Source organism: Ricinus communis, chromosome 7 (genome assembly GCF_019578655.1).
Source record: "Ricinus communis isolate WT05 ecotype wild-type chromosome 7, ASM1957865v1, whole genome shotgun sequence".
Taxonomy (NCBI): Eukaryota; Viridiplantae; Streptophyta; class Magnoliopsida; order Malpighiales; family Euphorbiaceae; genus Ricinus; species Ricinus communis.
The window spans coordinates 3,763,152-3,790,752 of NC_063262.1; the positions used below are offsets into that span (position 1 = coordinate 3,763,152).

General features: G+C 34.7%; 2 protein-coding genes and 1 pseudogene across 2 annotated transcripts; 1 reads left to right on the forward strand and 2 right to left on the reverse strand.

The window, feature by feature from the left end:
• Nucleotides 1-235: 235 nt before the first annotated feature.
• LOC8285611 (pentatricopeptide repeat-containing protein ELI1, chloroplastic) lies at nucleotides 236-2,384 on the reverse strand. The gene has a single exon (XM_015722802.3). The coding sequence runs from the start codon at nucleotides 2,215-2,217 to the stop codon at nucleotides 319-321; it is 1,899 nt and encodes a 632-aa protein (XP_015578288.1). The 5' UTR covers nucleotides 2,218-2,384; the 3' UTR covers nucleotides 236-318.
• Nucleotides 2,385-10,550: 8,166 nt separating this feature from the next.
• Nucleotides 10,551-11,651, forward strand: LOC8285612 (zinc finger protein 7). Its single transcript, XM_002524900.4, has one exon. It carries the CDS (start codon nucleotides 10,889-10,891, stop codon nucleotides 11,510-11,512), a length of 624 nt encoding a protein of 207 aa, XP_002524946.1. The 5' UTR covers nucleotides 10,551-10,888; the 3' UTR covers nucleotides 11,513-11,651.
• A 10,038-nt stretch (nucleotides 11,652-21,689) lies between these two features.
• Nucleotides 21,690-25,156, reverse strand: LOC107261709 (annotated as a pseudogene).
• Nucleotides 25,157-27,601: the final 2,445 nt, after the last annotated feature.

Here is a 27,601-nt window from a genome sequence, read left to right on the forward strand (position 1 = left end):
CAATTGCATTGCCTGGGAACTGTTTTTACCCACCTGACCGCTGAACCCAGTTGCACACATAAATTCTTGATATTTAATAGTTTAAATTTCTCCTGCAGCCTGTGACAAAACAGTACTTACTTTTTTTAATTTTAATTTCATTTTAGTAACACCATTATTCAGAGAGAAACCCTACTACTAACTACGATGGTATTATACTAACACAACTTTTTAACTTAACATAAAAATATTAAAGTTATGTGAAGTCCAACACCACCATCGCATTTTTGAGTAATAATTCTATCGTACAACAGTTACAAGAATTCACAAATTTACAGTTCACCAGTAGTCCCCGCATGAACAAGAACCATCAACAAAATGGTGGAAACGGTTCCGGTCCCTCATTACAATCTTACGACCAGTAATCTTTGAGATCAACTTGGTCACTGCATGGCAATCTGAACAAACTCGAAGATTCTTTACTATCTTAATAGGGGATCCTGGCTTAGTGCTGATAAGCCCGAAAGCAATAGCAAGTTTTTCACTGTGAACTTTAAGGTTCTGCTCCTTTTGTGCATCTCCTAGATCATGTAGAACAATATCTGTCTGAGGGGTATAACCATGTGCCCTGAGCCAACTGTCTATCTCCTCTAACATCAAATATATCTCTTTAGTCTTTGGATGTCTCAAGTCTCCAGCTAAGAACTCATGTACCTTGTTACCAATTTCAATTGAGGAACAGCCAGGCTCCTTTTCTATCCCACTCTCTTTTAGCAAGGTCCTCATCCTCGCAACACCTTCCCAATTACCGGTGGCGGCATATATGTTAGAAAGGAGAACATAAGTCCCTGAATTTTCAAGATTCTGGCTAATAAGAAACTCTGCAATTTCCTCTCCCAGAGTTAGGTTACTGTGGAGCCTACAAGCCCCAAGCAAAGTTCCCCATAAGATTGGATCCGGGTTAATATCCATATTCTTAACAAGCTCATATGCTTCTTTCAAATGTCCAGCACGACCAAGAAGATTAACCATACATCCATAATGCTCAATCTTTGGTTCAATCCCGTACTCATTTTTCATTAAATGGAAAAGCTCCCTTCCTTCACTAACCAAACCAGCATGACCACAAGCACTCAAAACGCCAATGAAGGTTATATCTGTAGGTTGGTACCCAAGCCCACACATCTCATTGAATAACTGCAAAGCATCTTGACTGAATCCATGCGTGGCATATCCAGTAACCATCGAATTCCAAACAACAACATCCTTGTACTTGATCCTCTCAAAAACCAACCTTGCATCCTCCAAATTCCCACATTTGCTGTACATATCTATCAAAGCACTACCCACATGAGCATTAATCTCAATCCCATTATTCTGAATATAAGAATGAACCCACCTCCCTGATTCTAAAGCGCCAATTTGTCCACAAGCAGAAAGAACAGCCAATACAGTCACTTCACTAGGCCTTACTCTATCCTTCAACATTTGCCTAAAAAGCACCAAACCCTCATTAGCCAATCCATGTTGCACATACCCATCAATCATCACATTCCAACAAACTAAATCCCTATCTTCTAATCCATCAAATAAGACTCTCGCCTCTTTAACCATCCCATGTTTCGCGAAACAAGTAATCATTGCAGTCGACGAAACTAAACTCTTCTCAGGAATTTCATCAAACAGATTCCGTGCAGATACAAAATCTCCTCCTCTTGCATAAACGTCTACAAGACAAGTTCTCACATACAAATCCGAATCAAGCCCAAATTTTATCGCTTGAGCATGTATTATTTGTGCAAATTCTAGCGGGCAAGACTTTAAAATTGACGAGAAAGTAAACGCATTTGGAGTAACTTTTTGTGTTAGCATTTGAGCATAAAAGAGAAGGGCTTGGTAATGGAGCTTGTGGAAAGTATGAGCATGAATAATTGAGGTATAAAAGAAAACGTTTGGGTTTTGGGTTTGGTTAAAAAGAGTAAGAGAGTGGTTTAGGTGACCCAGAGAAGAGTAAGAGCGTTGAAGCTTGAAACTGAGAATTGGGTGGTGATGGAGATTGTGGCGGTATAGAAAGGCGTGGATCTGGTGAAGGTTATTTATAGACTTGGATTTATCTATTATAATCGCAAGTTTTTCTGCTGATGGGGGTTGAACATTGGTGATGGAGCGGCTTGTTTTGGTGTTTGATTGCAGTGGTAGCAGCGGTGGTGGACTGGGAAAGAACGCGGCCGAGGACATGATAGATACTGCTATTTTTACTCAAAATTTGTCTGCATTCTTTTGCCGCCTCCCTGTTTTACTTTCTTTTTTGGCGCATGGATAACTTGGGAAACAATTTTTGTATCTTTAAAGAAAATGCACCGGGTAAAAATAAAATAAAAAAATATTACACTTTAAATAGGGGCGATTCTAACCACTAGCAACTAACCCTATCTTATAGTATTTAATGTCTCTTAGTTTATAAATGTACTATTAGTGTCTTAGTTATTTGGGTATTCAATTTTTATGTTACCATTGCACAAACTTGCTAGTGCAATTTTGTTGTCTTACTGGAGGATGGTCAGATCTGTGTATGACAATGTTTACTTCATTAGTCTTAATTCTATTGGCATCTGTCGACCGAGGGAAACGGGTAACAGAGGAGAATAGTTGCTTGTTCTAGCAGTAGAGATACAAAAAAGTCTCGATTGAGCTGGGTCTCTACCATAATGTATGGAAGCTTTAAGGTTATTGAGCGATGGATTGGTGCTGCTGCTTTCTTTTCTTTCCAATGCTTTGAGAATCTGTATTTATGGAGCTTAAATGTGGAAACTTTGCAAATTACAGGAACTAGCTTATGGTCCGGTATTCTGATAGTGCTTTATTGCTTTTGGTGGATCCACTAGTTTTTCTTATGCCGCCCTATATGGCGGTGCTGATGGGGAAGAAGAAATGAATTTTTGGGAGAATGAATGAAGTAATACGGAAACATGGCATTAATTTTCACGATTTTGCAGGCCTGAGTCGAGTTCCTCTTCGGCTTTAAGCTAGGTCCGCAACAAATTGAGCAAAAATTAAAACTAATACATCTAATCTAGGACAACAACGAAGGGCTAAACTCTAACTTACAATAAACATAAATGAATTATTATATATAGTTATTGAATTTCAGTTCAATCAATACTAAAATAACTAAAACTAGTTATTTGATTAATTGGAATTTAACACTTATGAATTATTAATATATAGCAGCATTCTTTAGCAATACGAGATCTCTAAGAATTTTCCTAAAATGCAAATGAGATTTGACTCATTTATAATTTAAAATTGATATACCAATCTAGATAGAAAGCAAAAAAAAAAAAAAAAAATTGGATTAGACTCTGATACAAAATTAAAAATATAATTAATCAATTAACTAATATGTGAAATATATATAGAACTCACTGATAAAATTAAACTCTAATCAATACCAAAATAATTAGAATTAACCACTTAATTGGTACAACTTTATCACTTATAAGTTCTTATATTTAGTATTGTTTAACAATATGACATCTTCTAATTCCAGCTAAAGTAAGAAAATCCATTCCCTACTTGGTGCTTGAATTTTCCATGGGTGTTTTGTTTGATATCCATGAAATCTCCATTTCATCCTTAAAAAGGAGTTTTCTTTTTCACTTGGACATTGTCTTATTAGTAGAGAAATTGTTAGTTGCATCACCAAAAACATAGAAAATAAAAGTTAATGTTTGAATTATTCGAGAGATTCTCGAGTGAGGAAAGAGCATAAAAGCTTTAGTAATCAATCAGTTGGAAGAAGAGAATGGTGAGTAAAGCCATAACAACAATTTAGAAAAAAATTAAGAGATAGGCAAAATAAGAAAAAGAGCAAAAATCGTGCGGAATTAGATATTCTTTGAAATAATGGGGTCCGTTATATTTGGTCATATTATTATTATTGTTTATTTTGGTAAACGGTTGACTAACAGCACTCCGATTTGAGGGTGCTCAATAGCAATTTACATAAATAAATAATAATTAAGAGTTTGGAATGAAAAGAAAAAAGTAAAGTTTGGGAGGTGGTATATATATTGACCTAGAGATTAGGAGGTTAAAAAAAACATTATGTAAGAAAGTGGCATTTTAAATTTCCATTTCTATCAAATTATATTTACTGAAAACTAACATAAATTACAAAAATAAACTTTAAAAGCATCCATAAAAATGCAAAACACTCTAAATGATTGTTAAGATTGTGGTTCTTTTTCTTCTCTTTCCATTTCAAGTCGAATGGCAAGACCGATATCTTAAGTTTAAATCTCGTTTCTGCACTAGATGAGATTTTGTTTTTATAGTGCGTTTAAGAAAATAAATGTTTGTAGTATAATTTAACTTAATTTTTATTTATTTAGCAACTGCGTAAGGATAATTTATGTTATGTCTATATTATATATATGTTTATTTGAATGAATTAGTAGTACGATTTGCATTAATGACAAATATCTATTGACAAACTAATAAATATTATGCCATAAATGATGAATGTTTATATCAATCATAATTTTTTTTTAACATATATCAAAAAAAAATTTTTAATAAATAATTAATATTTTTATTTGAGAATATTCATGAACATTATTATATATACAAACAATGAATATTGCAATATTAGATAATAAATATTAATATTAATATTGATGAATAATACATAAAAAAAATGAACATGAACATTAATCATAATGAATATTAAGTTTATAGATAATGAATATTTCAATACAAAAAAATTGATTATTATAAAATATGAACATTATACATATAGAAAGTGAATATTTTAGTACATGTAAATAAACAAAATAATTTAATATGTATATGGTCTAATAAAAATTTTTGGACATGTGTTACTATATTCTGACATATATAATTTTTAATTTTGACAAGTGTATTTACTGTTGACATGTGAAATTTAAGTTTATGCATAATTTTTAATATTATATTAAATTTTTATAATAATTTAAAAATTTTAAAAATAATAAAAAAGCAGGAACAAAAATTCTCGCATATTTTATTAGCGGTTGTTGTTAGTATGTTAAATGACTATTTAGAATGTAATTTACCATTAAATATATTTTATCTTATTATATTATATTTGATGATACAAATTAATAAAAATAACTTATAATAATTTAAAATATTATAATTAATTTTTTAGCTCAATTGTATTTATTATTAAAATATTTATAAAAGTCATTTTAAAAGTAGAAATCTAAATCTAAATTCTATAAATAGAATTTTTAATTTCAAATACTATAATTATAAATATTATAATCATTTAACTATTAGAAACAATTTTAAAATAAATAATTATTTATTATAAAATATAAAAATATAATTATGTGAGATAATTTATAATAAATTATTATTAATATGTTTTAATAAAGATAATAGTATCCAAATAAACAAAAAAAATCAAATAACCTATCAGCTGATAAGAAAAAAATCCTAAAATAGAGCTGATACAATCAGGAGTTGATTGGAACTATATCAGAAACAACTATCAGCTGCATCAAACCTATGAACCAAATACTCTCTTAATATTTTTTCTAATTAATTTTTCCTAATTTTTCATTTTATGATTGTCAAATGTATAAGTAAGTAAAACGTTGAACAAATTTTATTTGATAAGAAAATAAATTTATCATATATATGTATAGTCAAAACTAAAAAAAATAATGATTTTCTTGACAGGATTGAAAATTTCTTTGTTCCATTATTCATAAAGTTAACATTAAACCATTTGTTTAAATATAAATTTTTTTTTACAAGGAAACACTTTTTAAAAAACACTGCTGAAGGGTGCTTTATTTTTTTTTTAAAGTAAAGTAAAGTTAAAATTAAGGTAGAGTTAAAAAGATTTCAAAAAATAAAATAAAATTAAAGTTATAAGACAAGGAAAAAAATAATAAAAAAAAACAACAAATAAATGGATTATCATATTTCATATAGAAAAATGAATATCTAGTCCAAGAGCTTTTCACAGTTGGTTTGAGATTTTAATATAGTGTAAGAGAAATCGCACGGCGCTGATCACTGATCCCTGAGGGGCTAGCATGAATTCCAAAGCCATATTGGTGAATGCAGATCATGCTGCTATCTTCTTACTCCTTACAGTTTTCTATTTATTGTTTATGGAGTCATATTTTACTTTTCTCTATTAATGCATGTACAGACTGCTATCAGCAATGTCACATTTCATTATGTGTTGACTTGTTTTTCTTTCTATCTTGCTCTTTACTGGTCAAGCTAATAATCAATGGCTGAACAGTCCTTCAGGAAAGTAGAATATCATAGAAAAAAATATTGCTTCATGAAGTCTATCTTTGGGCACTTGAATGGCAACTGATTGGTCCTAGGAGACGTATTATCAGTAGGACCAACTGTATTTAACCCCTAGCCGACCATAGCATGATTACACCTTTACATATATAGTTTCAGAATTATTCATTTGTAATCCAATGCTTTGCTAGTTTCTCTAGGTTCTACAGTAGGTCTTTGGTTGGAATTGGCTTTTTTTAATTATTAAAACTGATTGAATTTGTGAGAGTCAGATTGAAGTTGCTTTCTGAATACAGTAAGCCATGTCAGTGTAAGACGTGCCATTACATTTGGAATTGGCAGAATATGGTGTTCAACCTTTATGCAAATGCACATAAAAGTGCTATATGCTTATGCACATGCTGGTGTTAATACTATTCCAGGCACTGTACCCCACATTGCTTGAACCTTGATATTTGTTTGTCTGCAGTTCTTACCATAACCACAGGCTTCCCTGGCTGAATCCTATTCTGCATAGTTGGGAATTAGGAAGCAAAGAATTTCCTGTTCATCTTAGGCCTCTCAGTTTTGGAATATCAAAAAAAAGATGCCTTTGATTGTCATATAAGCTGATTCTAACATATTCTATTTAGCTCAAGGATATAAACCTTGACAAAGGGTTTGTTCTTTGTAACATAGGAATGCAATTTCAGATGTTTCTTTTTTTAGTTTTTTCACATCTAAAAGACAATTCATGTATAAGGACTAAACGGAGGCTCATTTACCGGTATACTTGACATATAGTTGGGTCCAATAATTAGTATAGCATCTGCTAATTCTGTTACTGCATCGAAACATTCGCTTTACACGCCTATTATTGTGTATTGATCAAACCTAAAAACCCCTTTTCCGTCCCTTTTACAGAAACAGCAGCAGAAGAGCATACTCCGGAGAATGTCCCTGTAAGGAACCAGATCCATGGCCACAAGGACGACAAGAACAGCGATACTGTTGGGTTATTTTTCGTGGCGATAAAACTCACGTGCAACTCTCAATATTCTCCTGCAACAAACAATCAATTCAACAGAAGCATCACGAAGAATATGTCAGAATAATGCAGCCAAGATCGTATCGGAGGTTTTCTTTCTTAGTCGAACACCACAATAAGAGCCATATAACTTAAAAACTGCTTTTGGGCCAAGCTTTTTTTAAAGTTGTGCATTATTAGTGTTCAGGAAATGATGGGTTTGCATCATCTTAGCTCACTGAAGAGCAACTTGAGAAGCATATGATCTTCTTTCCCACCTTTTTGCCTATGATGGGTAAAGGCATAAAATCCTTATGTCCTCTCAGAGTCGGCACTTTCATGGCAGGCATCCGTAATCGCTTCTTGTTTTGATCTTTATCAACATATGCTTTAATCCTGATGCCTTGATAAGGTGATAGCTCTTGGAAGGTTCATGTTAGCCGATCAAGTTCCATATTATTCCTTCTCCAGTTTAAAAGCATATGGACTTTTTCCCTGTATGTTGGTCTTTTTGTGCATTCTTGTTCCTTCTCGGGGAAAAGAGAAGAAATTTTGGAAATAGAAAGCAAGTTACTTTCCTGACCAAAGATACATGCGTACTTGGTCATGGAAGATATCACTTAATTATTAAAAAAATTTTAAAAAATAATATGTGATATTAACTTAATTATTTGAAAAAATTAAAACATAACATATAGAAAAAAAATTATTGATTATATATTGGAAAAGTAGGTTGATGATGACTGTTATTTTGCTGTACATATTTTGCCAGACAATAGGCTGCCTAGCATTTTCATGAAATTGAGTTACCAATCATTATAAAATTTGAATTTCCCGGCTTCTATATATAAATTTAGATAAATAGTTTTTTTTAAGTAGATATCTCTTTAATAATTCATTTTCGGAAATAAATCATAATTTTTTTGTGTATCTTAATTTGTTATTAAAATGTAAACTACCCAAGATTTTAATATCACAATTCTATATTTTTAATGTATTACAATCTTAAGAGTGGTAAAATATTATTTTAAAAATTTTATACAGCTGCATATTTAAAAATCAAATTTAAAATTTTCTTTTTAACTTAAAAAAGACCCTTACATGCTTTTAGATACATGGCAATTTTATTGTAAATAAACTTTTAAATATGTTATTTTGTTAGTGATATTTTGTATCAAGGGATTTATAAAAGGGTCGGAGGAGCTTCATCTTTCGGCTTCCGCCCTCCAAGTTCCTTAACTAAAGCAATAAGACCAAGAATTATTTATTTATTTTTCAAAGTATTGAATGATATATATTTATAGAATTTTATTCTTAAATGATAAATATTTTTTTTAGAAGAATTCTATAAGTAGAGAGAGAGCCAATGGTTGGCGTAATTATTAATGATCAACGAAAATTCAAAATCACCAAAAGTAATTGTAATACTTCAATTTTTTTCTTTAATTAAAATAATTATCTAGTGATATAATTAGTTAAAATTTATAAAAATTATGTAGAAATTAAAAATTTATGTATTTTGAATTATTCTATATAATTAAATTTGTAAAAATTAATTATAGATAAATTAAATTTTAATAAATTTTATATTATTTTTAAATAAATTTAATATTAATAAATTTAATATATTTATAATATTAATTTTATTATTATTATTATTTTTTGAATAAATTAAATTTTTTAATAAGTTTCAATCACACGTAAACTGAATTCATTAGTTTCTGGAAATGCATCCAATACAGAAAAACTGAAAAATAATTTCCACTAAACAATTACGATTCCTACTAATTTGGCTTATACTTTGATACTGTTTGATAAGACAAGTCTAATTGTTCAAGATCCGACTCAGCATTCCAACACCACAATTATTTTATCTCAAAGAACCTTCAGCATCATCAAAGCCACTTTCATTACACAACTCCGTGGGCAAGCTGGTGGGAAGAGATAATATGAATCATATATATATATATATAAAGAACTTTCAGCATCTATTGGGTTTCTTTTTTTTTTTTTTTTCTTTCACATTTTATATACTTAATTATTAGAACAGCAAAGATTCTGAGAATAAGCACAAGTGGTTCTGAATGCTCTCCTCCTACTGTACATATACACTGCCCACTACATGGAGACACCCACATAGATCTTCTTTGATTTTTGGATCAAAACCCAATTAGAAATGGACAACCCACCTCTCTCCATTCTGTTGTTTTTTTATCCCCATTATTATCACTTTGTTGGGTCCCTCCAGCCCTTAAAATAGTGGGTTTTGTTTATTTAATAATGAAATAAGGTTAATAATAATAATAATAATAATAATAATAATAATAATAATAATGGGATCCCCACTTCATTATCTTCTTCTTCTTCTTCTAAGGAAGTTTAACATTTGACCAACTTTCTTGTTTGGATGCTATGCTAGTAGTAGTCCACAGCTGAAAAAGTAAATGCCCTGTCTTGACACTACCTTTATTACTACTGCTGTTGGTAACACAGGATGTGGAAAGTACAGGAGATAAGAGTTGAGAAAGTTATGCCTGCCCATGTCTCTGACAACACTGTCCACTTATGCTTCAATCTGTACTTAGCCTCGTTTTTAATAGACTTATTTATAACTATTATCATAGATATCATATCAGCTTTCTAGGGCAGGCCAAACTTAGCCAGTCGTTCATATTGGCCTCTCTATTGAATAAACCTAATCTTCTGCGACACTAATATGTTTTGCTTTTTCTCTTCAAAGCACAATGACATTCAAAAGCAGTGGTCCAAGTTTGGAGGGTCATGCCTGGCTGGGCGGTTGAAAGCCACAGGATACGGCAATTGGCACAGCAGCATGTTCCATTCATTACTAATCAAATCACTGTACATAAAATAATTTCATTTAGATTATTAAAGAAAAGGAGATCTCATTGAATTGGAATAGATTCTAGGACACTGAAAAATATACAGCATTTATAATACCTAAATCTAGAAATTAAGAACAGATTTAACAATAAACAGAGTACCTTCTAAGAATTATTGGCAAAATTTATTTAGATCATCAAATGTAATGGTCTATAAATGAAAATTTCCTAAATTCTTAAAACCGAAATATCACATTAAAGAATCAACAATAGAACAAAGAGACATGGAAATATAAATCATGATTTGACAAGTGATAACATTATAGACAATTAAGCTTCTGTTTTATATCAGTGTCAAGAGGATCATGTTTCATAATGGTGCAAGAGATGATAAAAAAGTTGAAAACGATGAGTCAGGGATCCTAAGCTTTGATACAAACCAAACTCTATTAGTTGACATAAGCATTTGCCCCCTTTAAATAAGTAAGCATCCATTGATGTGGGATCCCCATATAAAATTTATTATATTACCCAGAATACAAAATAAATAATAAAAATTAATAGTATCCTCTTCCATTATCATTTTGCTTTCTCACACCTCTCTTCTTGTCCATTAACTTCCCCTCTTTTCTTTCACTCTCTTATTTATATAAGAGTACCAGGCACCAACAATACCCTTTACCCACTATATCACAAAGTTCCCATAAATTACTTTTGTCTTGCAACTTCAAAGTTCAGCTGTGCCATGACCTTTCAAAGGGAAGAACAAGAAACAGCAGAGATATCCTCACTCAATAGTCACGATGCTGAATCAAAACCTACCAACATCGATCACAGAGGAAGTGATGTAGATGATAACATAAAAGAATGGTTAAGTCTAGGACTTAGCAGACGTGATCCTGTCAGCACTGCGACTGGGGACTGTGAGCCTGAATCATCATCATCGAAACCGGCTACTTCTGCTGCTGCTGCCAGTACCAAGAAGGTGTTCTCATGCAATTTTTGCATGAGAAAATTTTATAGCTCACAAGCATTAGGCGGTCACCAAAATGCACACAAGAGAGAAAGAGGAGCTGCTAAGAGGTTCCAATCTCATAGAATGATGATGGCAAGTCCTGTAGGGTTCCCTTTCAATCCTTTATCAGTTAGATCGCTCGGCGTTCAAGCTCATTCGCTTGTACACAAACCTAGCAGAGATGGGTCTAATTCAGTAGCTCGATTCAGCAACGCAAACACAGGTTTTGGCTTAGCATGGACACCATTTATGCTTGAAGAAGCAATGGACTTCGTCTGGCCAGGAAGCTTTCGTGTGGATAGAGAACAAGCAGCTTCAGATTTGCATAAGCTTGACTTGAATCTTAGCTTGTAATTATGCAAATTTTTCTTTTTCTCTTTCCTTTATAATTTTTTTTTTTTCCTAATATTCCCTTTTTCTAATATTAATATATCATCTATGTAATATGTTAGATGTGAACACTCATGAAATAAAAGATACTAATTTTAGTGTATGCTTATGCAATAATTCCAATTAACTAAAGTAGAGTGTCCTTTCAAGATTTAAAAACCCATTTATTGGCGTTTAGTGCAAGTGATCATATTCTGCCTTTACAATTCTTACTCTTTACTAACAAATGCGTCCCTTCGTAAAATTCCCATCTGCTGAACTGTTAGCCCACTGCTGATTATAAAATTGGCATTAACCCTTCATTATTGATCATAATTATTTCACAATTAATATTTTTAATTGCCTGATTAGGCTCCAACTAGTACTTAAATTCAAGGCTTCCGTTAAAGCTAAGCTAATTAGTGCGAATATCTCTTTTCTTTACTTTTTTTTTCTTAAGAAAAAAAAAAAGGGTTGAGCTTGGGAAAAGTTATTATTTACATAATGGAGAATATTCTTCAAAAAAACTTGCCTAAGCAGATAAGGATCAAGAAAAGGACTGAGAAAAGAAGTAAATGCTCAACTCCCGGAAACAACTTCTGCTTATGTTAAATAGGAAGCACTAATAGAAACTTGAAGCTTGAGCATCAGCTAAATTTGCGCCATTTTCCATTTGCTCAATCAGTCAAATCATTTAGTAAGTAGAAGGGCCCAAAGGGCATTACACGTTGTGGTGGACCGACGGTCCAATTTTGATCTCTATAAAGTGTGATTAAACTCCAAATAATTATCATTTCCTTATATCTTGATTCTCACAAATAATATTGGACATGCGGTTCAAAATATTTATAATGGACATATTGCAATTTGAGGTGGCTAACTTTAGTTTTGAGCCTAGCCCAAGCATTTCTACCAAAAAGTAATTGCTGGATATGCATATGTCATGGACCACATTTGAAGGGCCTTCCACTTTGTACTTCTTCCAAACTCAACGAAGGGCTCGATTGATAATTGGACTCATTAAAGTTTCAAGTCTAGTCTAGATTACAGGATGGATTGTTTTTCTTGCTGTTTTTTCTTTTTAAAGATAATTGGAACCAAAAATTCCATAATTAAAATTATTTAAAAAATATTTAAAATAATATAATATTCTCACTCCAAAACCGAATCATTCGATATTATCCAAGACTGAACTATAGAACTAATATTATATGTATTTTTATTAATCATTTTGATATGGAAACTGGGCGCTATGGGAGACCATTAGGCCTATTAGAACATATCTAATCTGTCATTATGTCTAAAGTTCCATCAAAGTCTAGTACTGTTAGTGATTTTATTAAAACAGAAACTGAAAATTGAGTAATTCTACGAAAACAAATTGAAGATTAATAATGAATTCGGTGACCATAAATTTAGTTGTGCCTACAATTTTAGATTTTTGGCAAATGAAAATGGCTTCAAGTAATATGATGAAAATAACCTATTCACATAGAATATAGGGCAGTAAGGCTAAGGCAAGATTACCAAAGAAATAGCTAAGGTTCACATGAAATGTTCTTATTGTTTGACAAACATTATTTTGACCCAAGGATCGTTTATGCATGAATGACGACCCACCTCATGGTTTACTTTGGCTTACATTTTAATCATTGCTTTAATGAAAATATCAATCACAATTGCTTTTTCTTTTTCCCTTGTAATAAAGTTAGACCTAACTAATTTTATTGATTTAGGCATAACTACATTTTAAGTAATATAAAATTTGTTTAATGCACATATCATCTTTTATAATCTTCTGTCTGAATCTACACGTGAGGAGATTATCTGGTCGGCCTAAACAAGAAATTCTAGCCATGTGATCGATGAATGCTTTAATACTTTTATATATACCAACTATCCATCCAATTCCATCTTTGTGTTTGTCAAAAGCTACTTGTTAAATTAATGTGGATGTTGCTAGTCTCCTTCTAGGTCTCATTTAACATTTATTTTTGTTACTTTTAAAAATAATATAAATAAAATAATTGAGACGAACTCGCATGAAAAGATCACCCCGTGCAAGTATGGGTTCGCCATATTCTGATCGTTTTAACAGGACTCTCCATATTCTAATCTTTTTCATGATCTATAGATCAATCGTATTTAGAGTTGATCTCAAGAGTTAAAAGTTCACTCCAACACAACTTAGTTTGCTATAAGCATAGACGAGTTGTTGATATCGTTGTTATTTAATGATTGATGGAAACTCTACTAGGTGATAAGTCTTATCTCTTATAAGGAAGGAGATATATTCTAAGTAAACTACTCTACTTCCACATCTATAAATGTGGGTAATGCACAACAGTAGAAAGGAAACGCTATTACAACCCTTTAGTACTTATATAATTTGTCTTCACCAAATACTAACTTGATCGGGTTTCTTAAATACCACGCCTGGAACCATAATTTACATATGAATCGGTGTTTTCTAGTTTGGATCAATAATCAATAAAAACTTACACTTAAATTAGCATGCAAACTTGGTATTAGAGTTTATAGGCTTTCTTGATAATATTTAGTGTCAAAAAGAGTTGATATTATTAAAGTGTTATTGACTATAGGGATAAGTTTCTTGACATAGAGGCTAAAATGAAATGTTTTCACAGCATTAACGGATCAACCTCATGATATATATATATCCTAATTTGAAAACAATTATAATTTTTAGCATTTGTAGCAAAACCTCATGATTTTCATTTTTAGAATGCTCAACTGCTACCAATTTGTAATAACTCTATTTCAAAACTTTTCACTGATAGTTTTATATTTTTGAAAATAAATTGTCTTAATTGTCTTTCTAAGAATTATAATCAGTAACATCTTTTTAAAAACAATCAATATGGTAAAAAGAATTGAATAATATTAATATAGTTAACCACTTTGATGTAATTAACTTTTTCAAATTATAATATAAGATTTAGACCAGGCTAAAGATTCGATTGAACCAGAACCAACTCAAAATCGACTCAATCAAATCTTAAAATTGAGTCTAGTCAATTACAACACTCTAATACTAAATTATATGAGAGATTCACTAGTTTTAGGGTTTTTTTTTTTTTTTTTTTTGTGGATTCAAGAAATTTCTAAAAGGCCATTTTATCCTGAATTCTTTTTTCTAAATTTAGCACATTTAATTTAGAGTTGCTTCAATTCAAAGTCAAATTTACCTAAAGACGTCGTATAATTTGGTTTCTAGTTGTTATAGTTGATTTGCTTCTTAAGCGTTTGATTTCTAGCCGTGAATTAAACCATCTATGAATTGATCAGTGCATTGTTCATCCTTTAAGTGAACCATGAACCAACAATTCTGGTCTCATTCATGGGGGATTGGAACCCTTAGCTAAGTCTAAAAAAATATCCTTTGTTCATCTTAAAAGAGAATGAGGAATGATTATTTCTCATTGATAACAGAATAATTTTTATGAATCAAACACTAAGAATGAAAATCACTTGCTCTTATTCTTATTATTGCACTATCTTTTTTCCGAAACTAAATGACTCATCAATTGATTTTAGTATAATTAAAAAATCATAATCGAATCACAAAGTAATAACGGTCAATGCAATTTAATTGACTAGTATATTTATTTAGAGAAAACGTGTCTTCATCGTCTACAACTTGTAATAGTAATAAATGAGCTAAGATATTTAAAAAAAATTAACAAAAGAAAAGATAATTCTTCTTTTCATTTCTAATATTTAAGAGAAATTCTATGTTGAAATTTGAATCTTAATACATGATTTAATTAAATTATCAATTACTTGTACTTTGGACAGTCGATACAGTTGTTAATTCCGTAATGAAATCAAACACTTCCTGAGTTCAATTGTCAACAACAAACATGGCAATGTTAATAGGAGGAAAAGATCTTAGAAATTGAGTCATAAGTATATATAAAAAATAAATATAGTAAGCATGCACAATGATTTAACATGATAAGAAAAGACTTTAAATAAATCCAATGTCAAATTAAATTCATCATATAGTTCAGAGTTGACGATTGAATTATGTAATATAAAATAAAATAATTTCACATTTAGTTTCCCATACTCAACATTTTATGATGAGTACAAAAGTGACCTAAATATTTTGACTACGTATCCCATATACAATGCATTTGTCTTGGCATTTCTTTCCCATCCTCGGCCTTGAATAAGACAGTGCATGTTGTCTTGGCTTAAGGCATGCAGGAATAGAGCCAAAGGCAGAGATAATCAAAGATCATTTTGTTCTATATCTTACCAAAAATAAGCAAGCAGATATGCATTTAAACTTTAGCTATTTATAGAAATGTCACTCTGGCTATTAACCAGGACATAACTGTGATTCATCCTCCCAGTGTAAAGTCAATATCTGATGCAAATAATTGTATTCCAGCTCTATCCAATTAGCTAGATACCAATGCCGGCTGATTGGAAGATTTTCTGATTGCTATCCCCGGAAGTATTCTCAATTAACAGATAGGAAAATCTTCATCAACATGTATAATGTTCTTTCAAAATTTCTGTTTTCTGATGTGACATAATAGTTTGCCATCCAACTAAATTGAAGTTGCATTAATCCTATATCATTGTAAAGTCCAATGTATTGCCGACAGTATTATGTCAGTCAAATCATGAAAATGTGGAACTATATATAAAATTTTAAACTGTGATGCTCCAAATATATATAGTTCCCTGTAGCTATTGTACTCTCCTCTATTATTAGTGCACATTGTAGAAATCATGTGTCAATATCTTTAAACATTTCAGCACCTCAGTGAATTAGTTGTGCAGGTTTCATCAACTTTTAAATCAGACGCAGAATTCAAACCCTAGCTAGCTAGAGCAACTGAAAAGAAGAAGGCATATATTTAAATCAAATGAAACATTATGAACCATATATATTAAATGTTTGTACGTTATCTATAATGGCTTCTACTGTATGTGCTTAGAATTTTCTTGCAAGCTGTTTTTTGACCTACCTAGACTTTATTCTAACAATGAACAGAGAAGTTAGGAGTATAGAAAGAAAATAAAGGAGCAAGAAATGGACAGGCAATTGGAGAAGATAAAGACTACGATACATGAACTGGTCGAACGCACGATATACACATTGTGTAGACAGAAAAGTAGACCCTTGAATAAAAGGACAAATTCTGAAAATAATCTTTGCTCTATGAACATTTAGATAAAATATTTCCAACGATTTATTAGCTCTTGCTCTTGTTCGACTAGAAATGGTAAATATACAAATGGTGCAGTTGATCTCCAAAAGAAAGAGACTGAAGGGAATATTATGCTTTAGATAGAAATTAGAAAAAGTGTTCAAAGATGATCAAATAATTTACATACCCAAAAGACCACCTTCAATGAATATGAATATATCAAGAATCATGTGTGAAAAGGAAGCAAGAAAGGAAGACTGAAAAAGATTGATCCATTGGCACAAGAGACCATATCAATTACTTCGAGTGCGAGGCAATAAAAAGTAAAAGTTTGTTGCAGTTTGCTGTGTTTCCTACCCTTTATGGTTTGTCTTTTGACAGACTCCTGAAGTGGGCACATTGGTTGTACCCTTTGCATATTTAGGCTGTTTCAGAAATTTGTGCATATATGTTATAATCTCTTCTTATTATTTGCAGATTATGTCAGTCAAGGTTATTAATTGATAAGATTGTCTTTTGACGCAAATATAAAAGATAACACTCAGCAGACATAATTTCTTAGCTTCCAGTACTCTAATTAAGTTAATGATGTTCACATGTAAGATTATGGACTTCTTGCTATAATTTATAATATGCGGTATATTTTTATTATATATGGCTTTTTCATAAATTTGTATATAAATACTACGTACTGACCAATTGTGACTAAGAATTAATTAATATAAAAATGACATATTGTAAAATATATAGTGTGTCATAATTGTAATAAAAAGTTCATAATCCTACTTGCATATGCGATTTACCTACGAATTTCTGCTCTAATTAGAGTTGAAACTCACAAGTTTACAGTCCTAGAACCCCTATATAATACCACTATAAGTCATTTATTGTGTATTGTACTTTAAATAACAGTGGTAAGTTAAATATATATAGTACTTAAACCCCTGCTCCCAAAGCCCCCAAAAGTTAAAGGCCGCTTCGGTCATGCCAAAAAGGATTCAAGATTAGGGTAAGCCAAAGAATTTTAGGGAATAAATGGTCTGACTTATACCAATATTCATGCACAAAAGGGTGCAAAAACAAGGGATTTGCCGGGGGACTTTATTATTACAGCAGAGAAATTCTATACTGAACCCATATAAGGCCAAATCACCTTATTAGCTGCTGCTCAAGAATTAATGGGTCCAGCTAGGGAACTGAATTTCAAAGAAGCAATATATATATATATATATATATCCGTTCAAGCTATAGAGACATGGTGCGCTTGTGTAACAACTTACTTATGTGATCACCTATGACCCACAAGTAGCATGTGGAATGATCTTCATGTTTTGTTTGACCCAGTCGTGATGAAGATCATGGTGATGATGATCAAGATCATCGATACGTACATTACAAAAATATCTGTGCAGCTTTTACTATGCAATGGACTGACAAAACTTGAATGGCTTAATGGCAGATTAGGAAAAACATCGAAGAGCGAAGTACTAAGGTCAGTTTCTACCTTGTGTGCCTAACTCAGGACCACATTTGATTGCTAGGGCAACCAAATCTGCTTACCTTTATTATTATAAGTAGCTCTTTGCTAACCCAAATCTCAAATAAGGGCCCATTGTTTTCCTTTTGTTTTCTCCTTGTGAACATTATATGGGGCTGTTTATAACTATCGGTTGCATATTATTTTATAGAGAATTAGCAAAAATGATATTTAGAAGCAAAAAATTACTAATGCTACCTCACTATTTATTAAGAAAAAAAAAATGAAAAAATTAAGTATCCCAATGCATTAAAAAAATATCTGTATTTTTGACATCATAGTCAAAGGATATTACCATCTATTTAAATGTTTTAACACTATTACATGTGGTATTAAGTATACCTAATTTTTGATATATAAAAATATATCTTTAAGCTTTAATTATTTGATCGGTTAAATATTTTTAATAGAGGTGTTATAATGATTAATAACTAAAATTTAGAAGCGGTTTAAGAAGTTATAAATATAAAATTTATATTATTTATTAGATTAAATTAAAAATAAAGTATTAAAGTGATTAAATGATAGGGTAATTTTATTCATACAAGTAGTGCATATAATGCCAAAAGGATTAAGCAAACTGGAAATTAACTACTGCTTCTTTGTTGCCATTGACTTGCAAATTCAAAGCACATTTTTCTTGAGATCACCAAACACTGCAAGGAACTTTGTGGTGAAAAAAAGAAAAGAAAAGAAGAATAACAAGTTAATTCTACCAAACAACTTGGCCATGTTTCCTTGCCTGCAATCAAAATGTAAAAGTCAATTACGTAAAGCATCAAGCAGTGTGCAGTTGATTCTTTTGTTGCTACATTTCGTAACAAAATATTAGTCAAGACTCAAGTGGTAGAGAGATGAGGAAGTTCTTAGCCTTTAACCCAATTCCTATAGGGTAAATTTTCAAAAGAAACTTCCATGTGGATTAGCCTCAGAGATTGATTATGGATTATTCTATTAATTAGTCACTCTCACAACAAACCTGCATGCTTAAGCAACAAATTTATATATATATATATATATATATATATAGGGGGAGATTTAGCTTAGCCTTTTTCACATCTTAAATCCCATTTTTCTTAAGGTGGTAGTTGGGTTGTCATCTATGTCTATAATAGCTTTTTTGTTTCTGTATACTGACTAATCATATGACATAGGTAACAAGAATTAATGATTTGATTAAATTAATGTATTAATCTTAATTTCGATTTGTCCAAATATTTCTGCTATGCATGGAGACTGTTTCCTAAATCTAATGCTGTCGACCGGTTGACATTTTATACGACAAAACTTAATGATGATTATACTTTATTTTAATTAGCTCTGCTGCTCCTAATTACCTTATCAATGGAATCAGCATAAATTTTTATACCATCAAAACTTCATGTTTTTCTTCATTAGTTTCCTTGGCATGTGAAGCAACAAATTATTAAAATCTTTTCTTTTTTTTCCTTTTGGCCCACTTTTAGTATTTGACAGCTACTGAATAACAAAGTAAAAGATTGATGATTTGTTATTGATAATATCCAAAGGGATCAACATCTAGTGTCTTTATAAATGATATTAATTAATTAATTGATTCCTACATCCTAAAGTTGAAAGCAATAGGAAAGCATTGCAGAGTGTCACGTGAGTTTTGTTTTATCTCCAAAACTTTGCCCACGTGCGGCCTAGCTTGCTTGATTTCCCCGAAAGTCAAGATAGCTAGTCAGCCTACCCTTGATTGCCAAACCCGGCAGAATGATAGCAAATACGCTAGCGGAAGTAAATTCATGAAAGTGGCACAAAGAGACGCAAGAGTTGTGGAAGTGTATACTTGTATTGATTAATTCACACTAAAGCTACTTACAATGAGCACACTTTCTCTCTCTACAAGCTCTCTTCCTTCCTATCTCTTCACCTCTTACAAATGGTACAAGGAAGGGGTATTTATAGCATTTTTCCCCCTGTCCGCCAACATGGTCGTGTTCCTGGCCGTGTTGGGAACACGGTCTGGGGTAATTGGCCGTGTTACCTACTGTGGCCGTGTTACCCAAAGCTTCTAGGTCTTTCGCATTTGTATTCAACCAACACGGGCGTGTCCTTAGGCGTGTTGATTAACACGGGCAGTGTTGGTCAACACGGGCAGTGTTGAAATCCAACACGGCCGTGTTATGCAGCCTTCCCTTGCTAGCTGCGAGGCGGGGCGTGACATTCTCCCCCACTCAATCTGGCAACGCCCCCGTTGCCTGCTCCTCGTAAGCTTTAATTTTCTCCTCAAATTGCCACAAGTCGCGAATTGGCTCCCAGCTTGCCTCACTCTCGGGGAGTCCCTTCCACTTGACTAGAAACTCCGTCATAGGAGGTTGATTGGACTGTGGCACCTTACGGTGGGAGATGATGTAGTCCACTTCTTTGTCATACTGAGCCCGCACATTCAAAGGAGCTCTCGTAGACTTGCCTCGGCTTGGGTCATCATGATCCTCCTTGTAGGGCTTCAACAGGCTTACGTGGAAAACAGGATGGATCTTGATGCCTTGGGGAAGTTCAACCTTGTACGCCACCTTTCCCACTCGTTTAATAATGGGGAAAGGCCCATCATACCTTCTTCGGAGCCCCCAAATGAAGTCCGTCGGCTTTCCCATGCAGGGTATAGCTTGACGAGCACTTTATCCCTTCTTGAAACTCCATTGGTCTCCTCTTCCTGTCCGCCCCACTTCTTCATCCGGCTTAGATGCCTTTTCCAAGTAGGCTCGTGCGACATCGGCTGCTCCTTCCATTCCTTCGCGAAGCTTAAAGGCGGGTGGACCGCTTGACCGATCTAGGGCAAGAGTGCTCGGCGTGTAGGGTTGTTGGCCCGTAACTATCTCAAACGGACTCTTGCCGGTAGACTCACTCCTTTGCAAGTTATAAGAGAATTGGGCAACATCAAGCAACTTCGCCCAATCTCGTTGATTGGCACTCACGTAGTACCTCGGATAAAGTTCCGAAGTGCATTGATCCTCTCTGTTTGCCCATCCGTCCGGGGGTGCATACTCGTAGAGAACACGAGGTCGGTGCTAATAAATGACTCCGTCCAAAACCGACCCGTGAAGCGAGTGTCCCGATCGCTCACTATGGATTTTGGCACAACCCAATATTTTACCACATGTTTCATAAACAGGCGGGCAGCTTCTTCGGCGGTGACGGCCTTTGGAGCTGGAATGAAGATGCCGTATTTAGAGAACCGATCCACCACCACAAAGATCCATGCACATCCTTCTGACAAAGGAAGCCCCACAATAAAATCCATGGAGACACTCTCCCATGGTCTCTCAGGAATAGAAAGTGGCTCTAGTAAACCACCCGGGGCTTGTTGCTCCATCTTGTCCTGTTGGCACACAAGACAAGTCCTCACATAGGTCTCCACATCCTCCCTCATGCGAGGCCAATAGTAGGCATTCTCCACAAGCGCCATTGTTCATTGAATGCCGGGATGACCTGCCCACTTGCTGTCGTGGCACTCTTTAAGAATTTCCTTCCTTAGATTATCATGGAGCGGCACATATAATCTCCTTCTTTTTGTGTAAAGCAAGTCTTCTTCCAGCCAAAACCTTCGAGTCTTACCTTCTCGAATAAGAGCAAAGAAGTTCTTGGCCATCGGATCATGCTTTAGCCCCTCCTTGATGCGCTCCGCCAAGTTGCATGCAGGACGGCTTATTTCGGCTAGCTCCCCCTTCCTGCTTAGGGCATCGGCAACAAGGTTTGCTCTTCCTGGCTTGTACTCCATGACATAGTCAAATTCCGCAAGGAAGTCTTGCCACCTAGCTTGTTTTGGTGTGAGCTTCTTTTGTGTTTGAAATTAGCTAGTGGCGACGTTGTCGGTTTTGACAACAAACTTGCTCCCGAGCAAGTCGTGCCTCCAAGTCCGCAAGCAATGGACTATCGCGGTCATCTCTTTTTCTTACACCGTATACCTCCTTTCGGTGTCATTCAATTTCCGGCTTTCAAAGGCTATCGGATGCCCCACCTGCATAAGTACTCCACCAATAGCAAAATCAGAAGCATCCGTGTGGATCTCGAACGCCTTTGTATAGTCGGGGAGTGCTAAGACCGGCTCCTCCATAATCGCCTTCTTTAGTCCTTCGAAGGCTTCTCGGCACTTCATAGACCAGTCCTAGGCACGACCCTTCTTTAGTAAATCCGTTAAGGGAGTGGCAATGGAAGAATAACCCTTAATGAACCTCCGGTAGTAGTTTACTAATCCAAGGAAAGACCTCAACTTCGTCACCTTGGCCGGCGGCTCCCACTCCTGGATGGCCTTCACCTTTGAACCGTCCATCCTCAACTTCCCATTGCCAACGACATGCCCAAGGAACGCCACTTCTCGTTGGGCAAACAAGCATTTCTCCCTTTTAACATAGAGCTCGTTAACCCGCAAGGCTTTGAACACTAGCCTTAAATGCTCTACGTGCTCCTCCAGCGTGTTGCTGTACACAACAATATCATCTAGATAAACAACAACAAATTGATCAAGGTAAGGAGCAAGTACCTTGTTCATCAACGTGCAGAATGTGGCCGGCGCATTTGTAAGGCCAAAAGGCACGACAAGGAATTCGTACGATCCATATCTCGTCACGCACGCCGTCTTTGGCTTATGTCCTTCGGAGATGCGTACCTGATAGTACCCGGACCGTAGATCCAACTTGGTAAACTACTTAGCACCACCAAGTTGATCAAAGATGTCCGCAATGTTAGGAATCAGGTACTTATTCTTGATTGTAATCTTGTTCAGCGCTCGGTAGTCAATGCATAACCGAAGGGACCCATCATGCTTCTTCTGGAACAACACCGGCGCACCATACGGAGCTTTGGACGGCCTTATATAGCCTGCATCAAGCAGCTCCTTAAGTTGCCTCCTTAATTCCTCCAGCTCAGGAGGCGCCATACGGTAGGGGGCAAAGGCGGGTGGTTTGGCTCCCGATTCCAGCTCAATCTCGTGGTCCACTTCTCGGCGTGGAGGAAGCTTCTTCGGCAGCTCTGGCGGCATAACATCTCTAAACTCATCTAGTACGCCTCGGATAGGGCTTGTAAGTGTAGCCTCACCAGCATGGGTACCTTCTTCCATTTTAGGGGTTGCTAGGAAGGTTGGTTCCTTCCTTTTTACCCCTTTTGAGAGCTGTATGGCCGACACCATCTTATCTTGACTTAACTCCCTTTTTATCGGCACAACACAAGGTTGGCCATTCTCCATTATGCACATGGTGTTGGTGTAAGGAACCAAGAATGCCTTCACCATGTCGAGGAAGTCCATACCAAGATAAAACCGTTGATCAACAATAGGAGCAATTGTGATATCGACCTTACCTTGCCATTGGCCTATTCGGATGTTAGTTCCTCTCGCAACGCCAATGATAGGTAATCTCTTTGCGTTCACCCCTTTAATGAAGCCCTTTTCCTTCTTGTAAGGCAGCTTAATAGAGTCAGCCACCTCTTTCGCCATGTATACCATGTCAGCTCCAGTGTCCACCATGGCTTGAATACTCCTGCCTCCGATATTGGTCTCCACGTACATTAGTCCACGAGGCTTTTGCTCCACTTTGGCTTGGATAGCATTGAGAAGTCGAAGGGAAGCAAGTCTTCGCTCTTCTTCTTGCCTTTCCTCTTCGGTGATCACTAGCGCTCCAAGCTTTCCTCGCTTTGGACAATCATATGCCCGATGAGGTCCGTCGCATATGAAGCAGGCAAGCTTTCTCGGGGAAGAACTACGCCTGTCTTCCTTCTTCCACTTGCCCTTATCCTTGTATGAAGCCTTGCCATCCTTGGTGGAAGATTTTCCCCTATCTCCACCACCTTTGTCACCTCCTTCGTATTTCTTTACTTTTGGTTTAAACGAGTCCTTCCTCTTCAACTCTATCAAGGACTCGGCAACCGCCATCGCGGTGGCAAGGTCCTGCACACCTCGCCTTTCTAGCTCCAACTGAGCCCACCGAGATAACCCATCAATGAAGGCATGAAAAGCTTCCTTCTCCCCCAAATCGGGAATCTCCAACATCAATTCGGAGAATTCCTTCACATATTCCCGAATATGACCATCTCTATGTTGGAGACGTTGAAGCTTTGACCTCGCCTCCTTCTCGGCATTGTCGGGACAGAATTGCTTCTTAAGCTCTCGAACAAAATCTTCCCAAGTATTAATGGTGCAGAGGCCCTTTTTCACATCCTCGCACCTCCGTCTCCACCAGACGGTAGCAATATCACACAAGTAGAGAGATACGGACTTTACCTTAGTGGTGTCGTCCACGATGCCCACTGCCTCAAAGTATCCCTCCAAGTTCCACAGGAAGTTGTCGATCTCCCTCGCATTCCTCGCCCCACCGTAGGCTTTTGGTTTAGGAGCATCGACCTTGTGGACCGTCGCTGCTTGCGCTCCCCCACTCTTTGCCAACGCGGTCTTGCACAAATTAAGCTCTACCTCGAGCTTATCGACCTTCTCTAGGCATTGGACAAGCAACTTCTTGAGAGCCTCATTGTCCCTTGATAAATTGTCGGCGAGAACATTCAAGGCACCTTGCATCTCCTCGCGAAGCTCTCCGTCGTCCCCCTTGGACTCTAGCTTCTCGATGCGTAGGTCCATGTCTTCAATTTTATCCCCCCAATCGGACATGGTAGTCTCCACCCTGACTAGCCTTTCCTCCATCGCGCCAATCACGTCGCGGGACTTATCCCTCCGGCCCTTTCCGCTATCCTTTCCTCCTTCCCTTGGAGTAGGAGGAGCGGTAGAAGTAGATTGCTCACCAACCTTGGCCATTATCTCGTGCAAGAATTCTCCCAAAGAATTTATCCGCGCTATACTTCCAACTGTGGCGTGATACCAATCTGCTCTGTCTCGAACTTGGCTTTGTCTCGAACCTGCTCTGATACCAACTGTCACGTGAGTTTTATTTTATCTCCAAAACTTTGCCCACGTGCGGCCTAGCTTGCTTGATTTCCCCGAAAGTCAAGATAGCTAGTCAGCCTACCCTTGATTGCCAAACCCGGCAGAATGATAGCAAATACGCTAGCGGAAGTAAATTCACGAAAGTGGCACAAAGAGACGCAAGAGTTGTGGAAGTGTATACTTGTATTGATTAATTCACACTAAAGCTACTTACAATGAGCACACTTTCTCTCTCTACAAGCTCTCTTCCTTCCTATCTCTTCACCTCTTACAAATGGTACAAGGAAGGGGTATTTATAGCATTTTTTCCCCTGTCCGCCAACATGGCCGTGTTCCTGGCCGTGTTGGAAACACGGTCTGGGGTAATTGGCCATGTTACCTACTGTGGCCGTGTTACCCGAAGCTTCTAGGTCCTTCGCATTTGTATTCAACCAACACGGGCGTGTCCTTGGGCGTGTTGATTAACACGGGCAGTGTTGAAATCCAACATGGCCGTGTTATGCAGCCTTCCCTTGCTAGCTGCGAGGCGGGGCGTGACAAGAGGCACTGGCTTCTATTGGAAATGAAGGTCTCATTAGCGTTTAATAAGATTATGGCATGCTATTAAACTGGTTTATTCTTTTAGATAGCAGTAACACCGCTACTTCAGTAGCTATTAAAGAATTCCACTTAGCACGCATCCTACATTAAGTATGCATCTGTCTTTCTTTGATACCCTTAATAATTCAGTGCTAGCTAGAGATATCAATCGTCAGCAGATTCAACTCTGATAAATTCAATGGAAGGGTAACATCAAATTCTTTTACACTTCATAATAAAATTATATCAAATTTTACTGGTGAATTTTCAGCACACTAGAGAGTAAATTACATAGAAGATCATCAAGAAAGATATTAAATTTGAAATTGTAATTTATTAATTACTAAAACTTTAATTTTAATGATTAAAAATATTTAAAGTATATTTCTTCTCTGATTTTACATTATCAATAACACATGTAAAATAACAGTTTATATCATTAAATCTAGTCTACAATTGAATATTTAAATATTATTATAAATCCTAAATCTAATTTACTCTCTTTGTTTTTTATTTCCTCTTGCTTTCAGGTAAAGTTACAGTTTTTTTTTCCTACAAACACAGTACAATTAAAAAAATAAGAAAAAAAAGAGTAAATTAATTTGAGGTACAACAATGCTTATATATTCTTTTTTAAATGCTAATTTTCTAGTTGTACTGAAAAAGTACGCCTTATTATTAATATTAAAATTAAAATTAAAATCAATAACTATTTAATTATAAATCAAAAATTTGATATATTTATATTATAAAATATAAAATTTGGTATCGATTCATATAATTTACTTGTGCTGAAGAAATTTATCAATATATTATTAAAATCTATATTTTATAGCTATTTAGTGACAAATTAAAAGTGATCTAATAACTTTTTGCTATAAACATGTAATTTACCCTGGAACGGAAACTCTGATTGATTATAGTTAGTGCTTTAATAATTACATTGGCTATCAAAATTGTTAAAATAACATTTTGTTACCCACTTCCTTTCTCCGATCATTGATGATTATCCTATTTGATTTAGGTATAGGAAGCATATACAAAAGAAGATTGGGAGTTTTCCGGTATTGCCATCTTTATATAATTGCTAGAGTGAGGCCACTGCTATACCTAACCTTAAAATGAACCAACACCAACATATGACTTGATAAAGTTAGCTTCTTTCAATTTGAGAAAGCAAATAATTTTGACAAGAAAAACTCCATAAAAGAAAGATCTAATCAATCTCTTTATGGCTTTAACTTTCTCATAAATAATCAGATTGAAATTATTAATTATTTTTTTAAAGAAAAAAAGAGTAAACTACTGGAGTGGGAGGTTATATATACAGAATATTACAGATGCAAAAGAAAGGGCAAACTTGAAAAGAATAGCAAAATGACAGAGTTTTACACTAAAAGGAACCCAACAGCTTTATGGTTTATGTGCATTTAAGGTTGGCAACTGAGGGATAAACAGTACATTTTGATGCTTTTGTAGGGATTTTGCTATCAGAAATAACACACACCCAAGTTTCCACCAACATTTTCTCTTCTAATTTTGTTTTACTGTTTCCTCAATTCTGGACACCAACACAAAACTTGCAATAATCATTATTAGTAGTAGTAGTAGTAGTAATGTTACTTGACTAATCAGGCAATGGCAGCCAAATGCAGCAAGGATAAATCATAGCTAGGTAATGAAATGGTTTCTTCAAATTCAGACTTGAAATTACAGATCAATAACCTTAAGAATTAAATTTAAATGATGTTAATTTGCCTACCAGTGCTAATCTTAATAATTTTGCACCTATTTTCTTGTCTTTCTTTCTTTCTGAGATGCTGGAGTATTTAACATTAATCAGTTGTTAGCGATATAAAAATCCAGCAGAACTC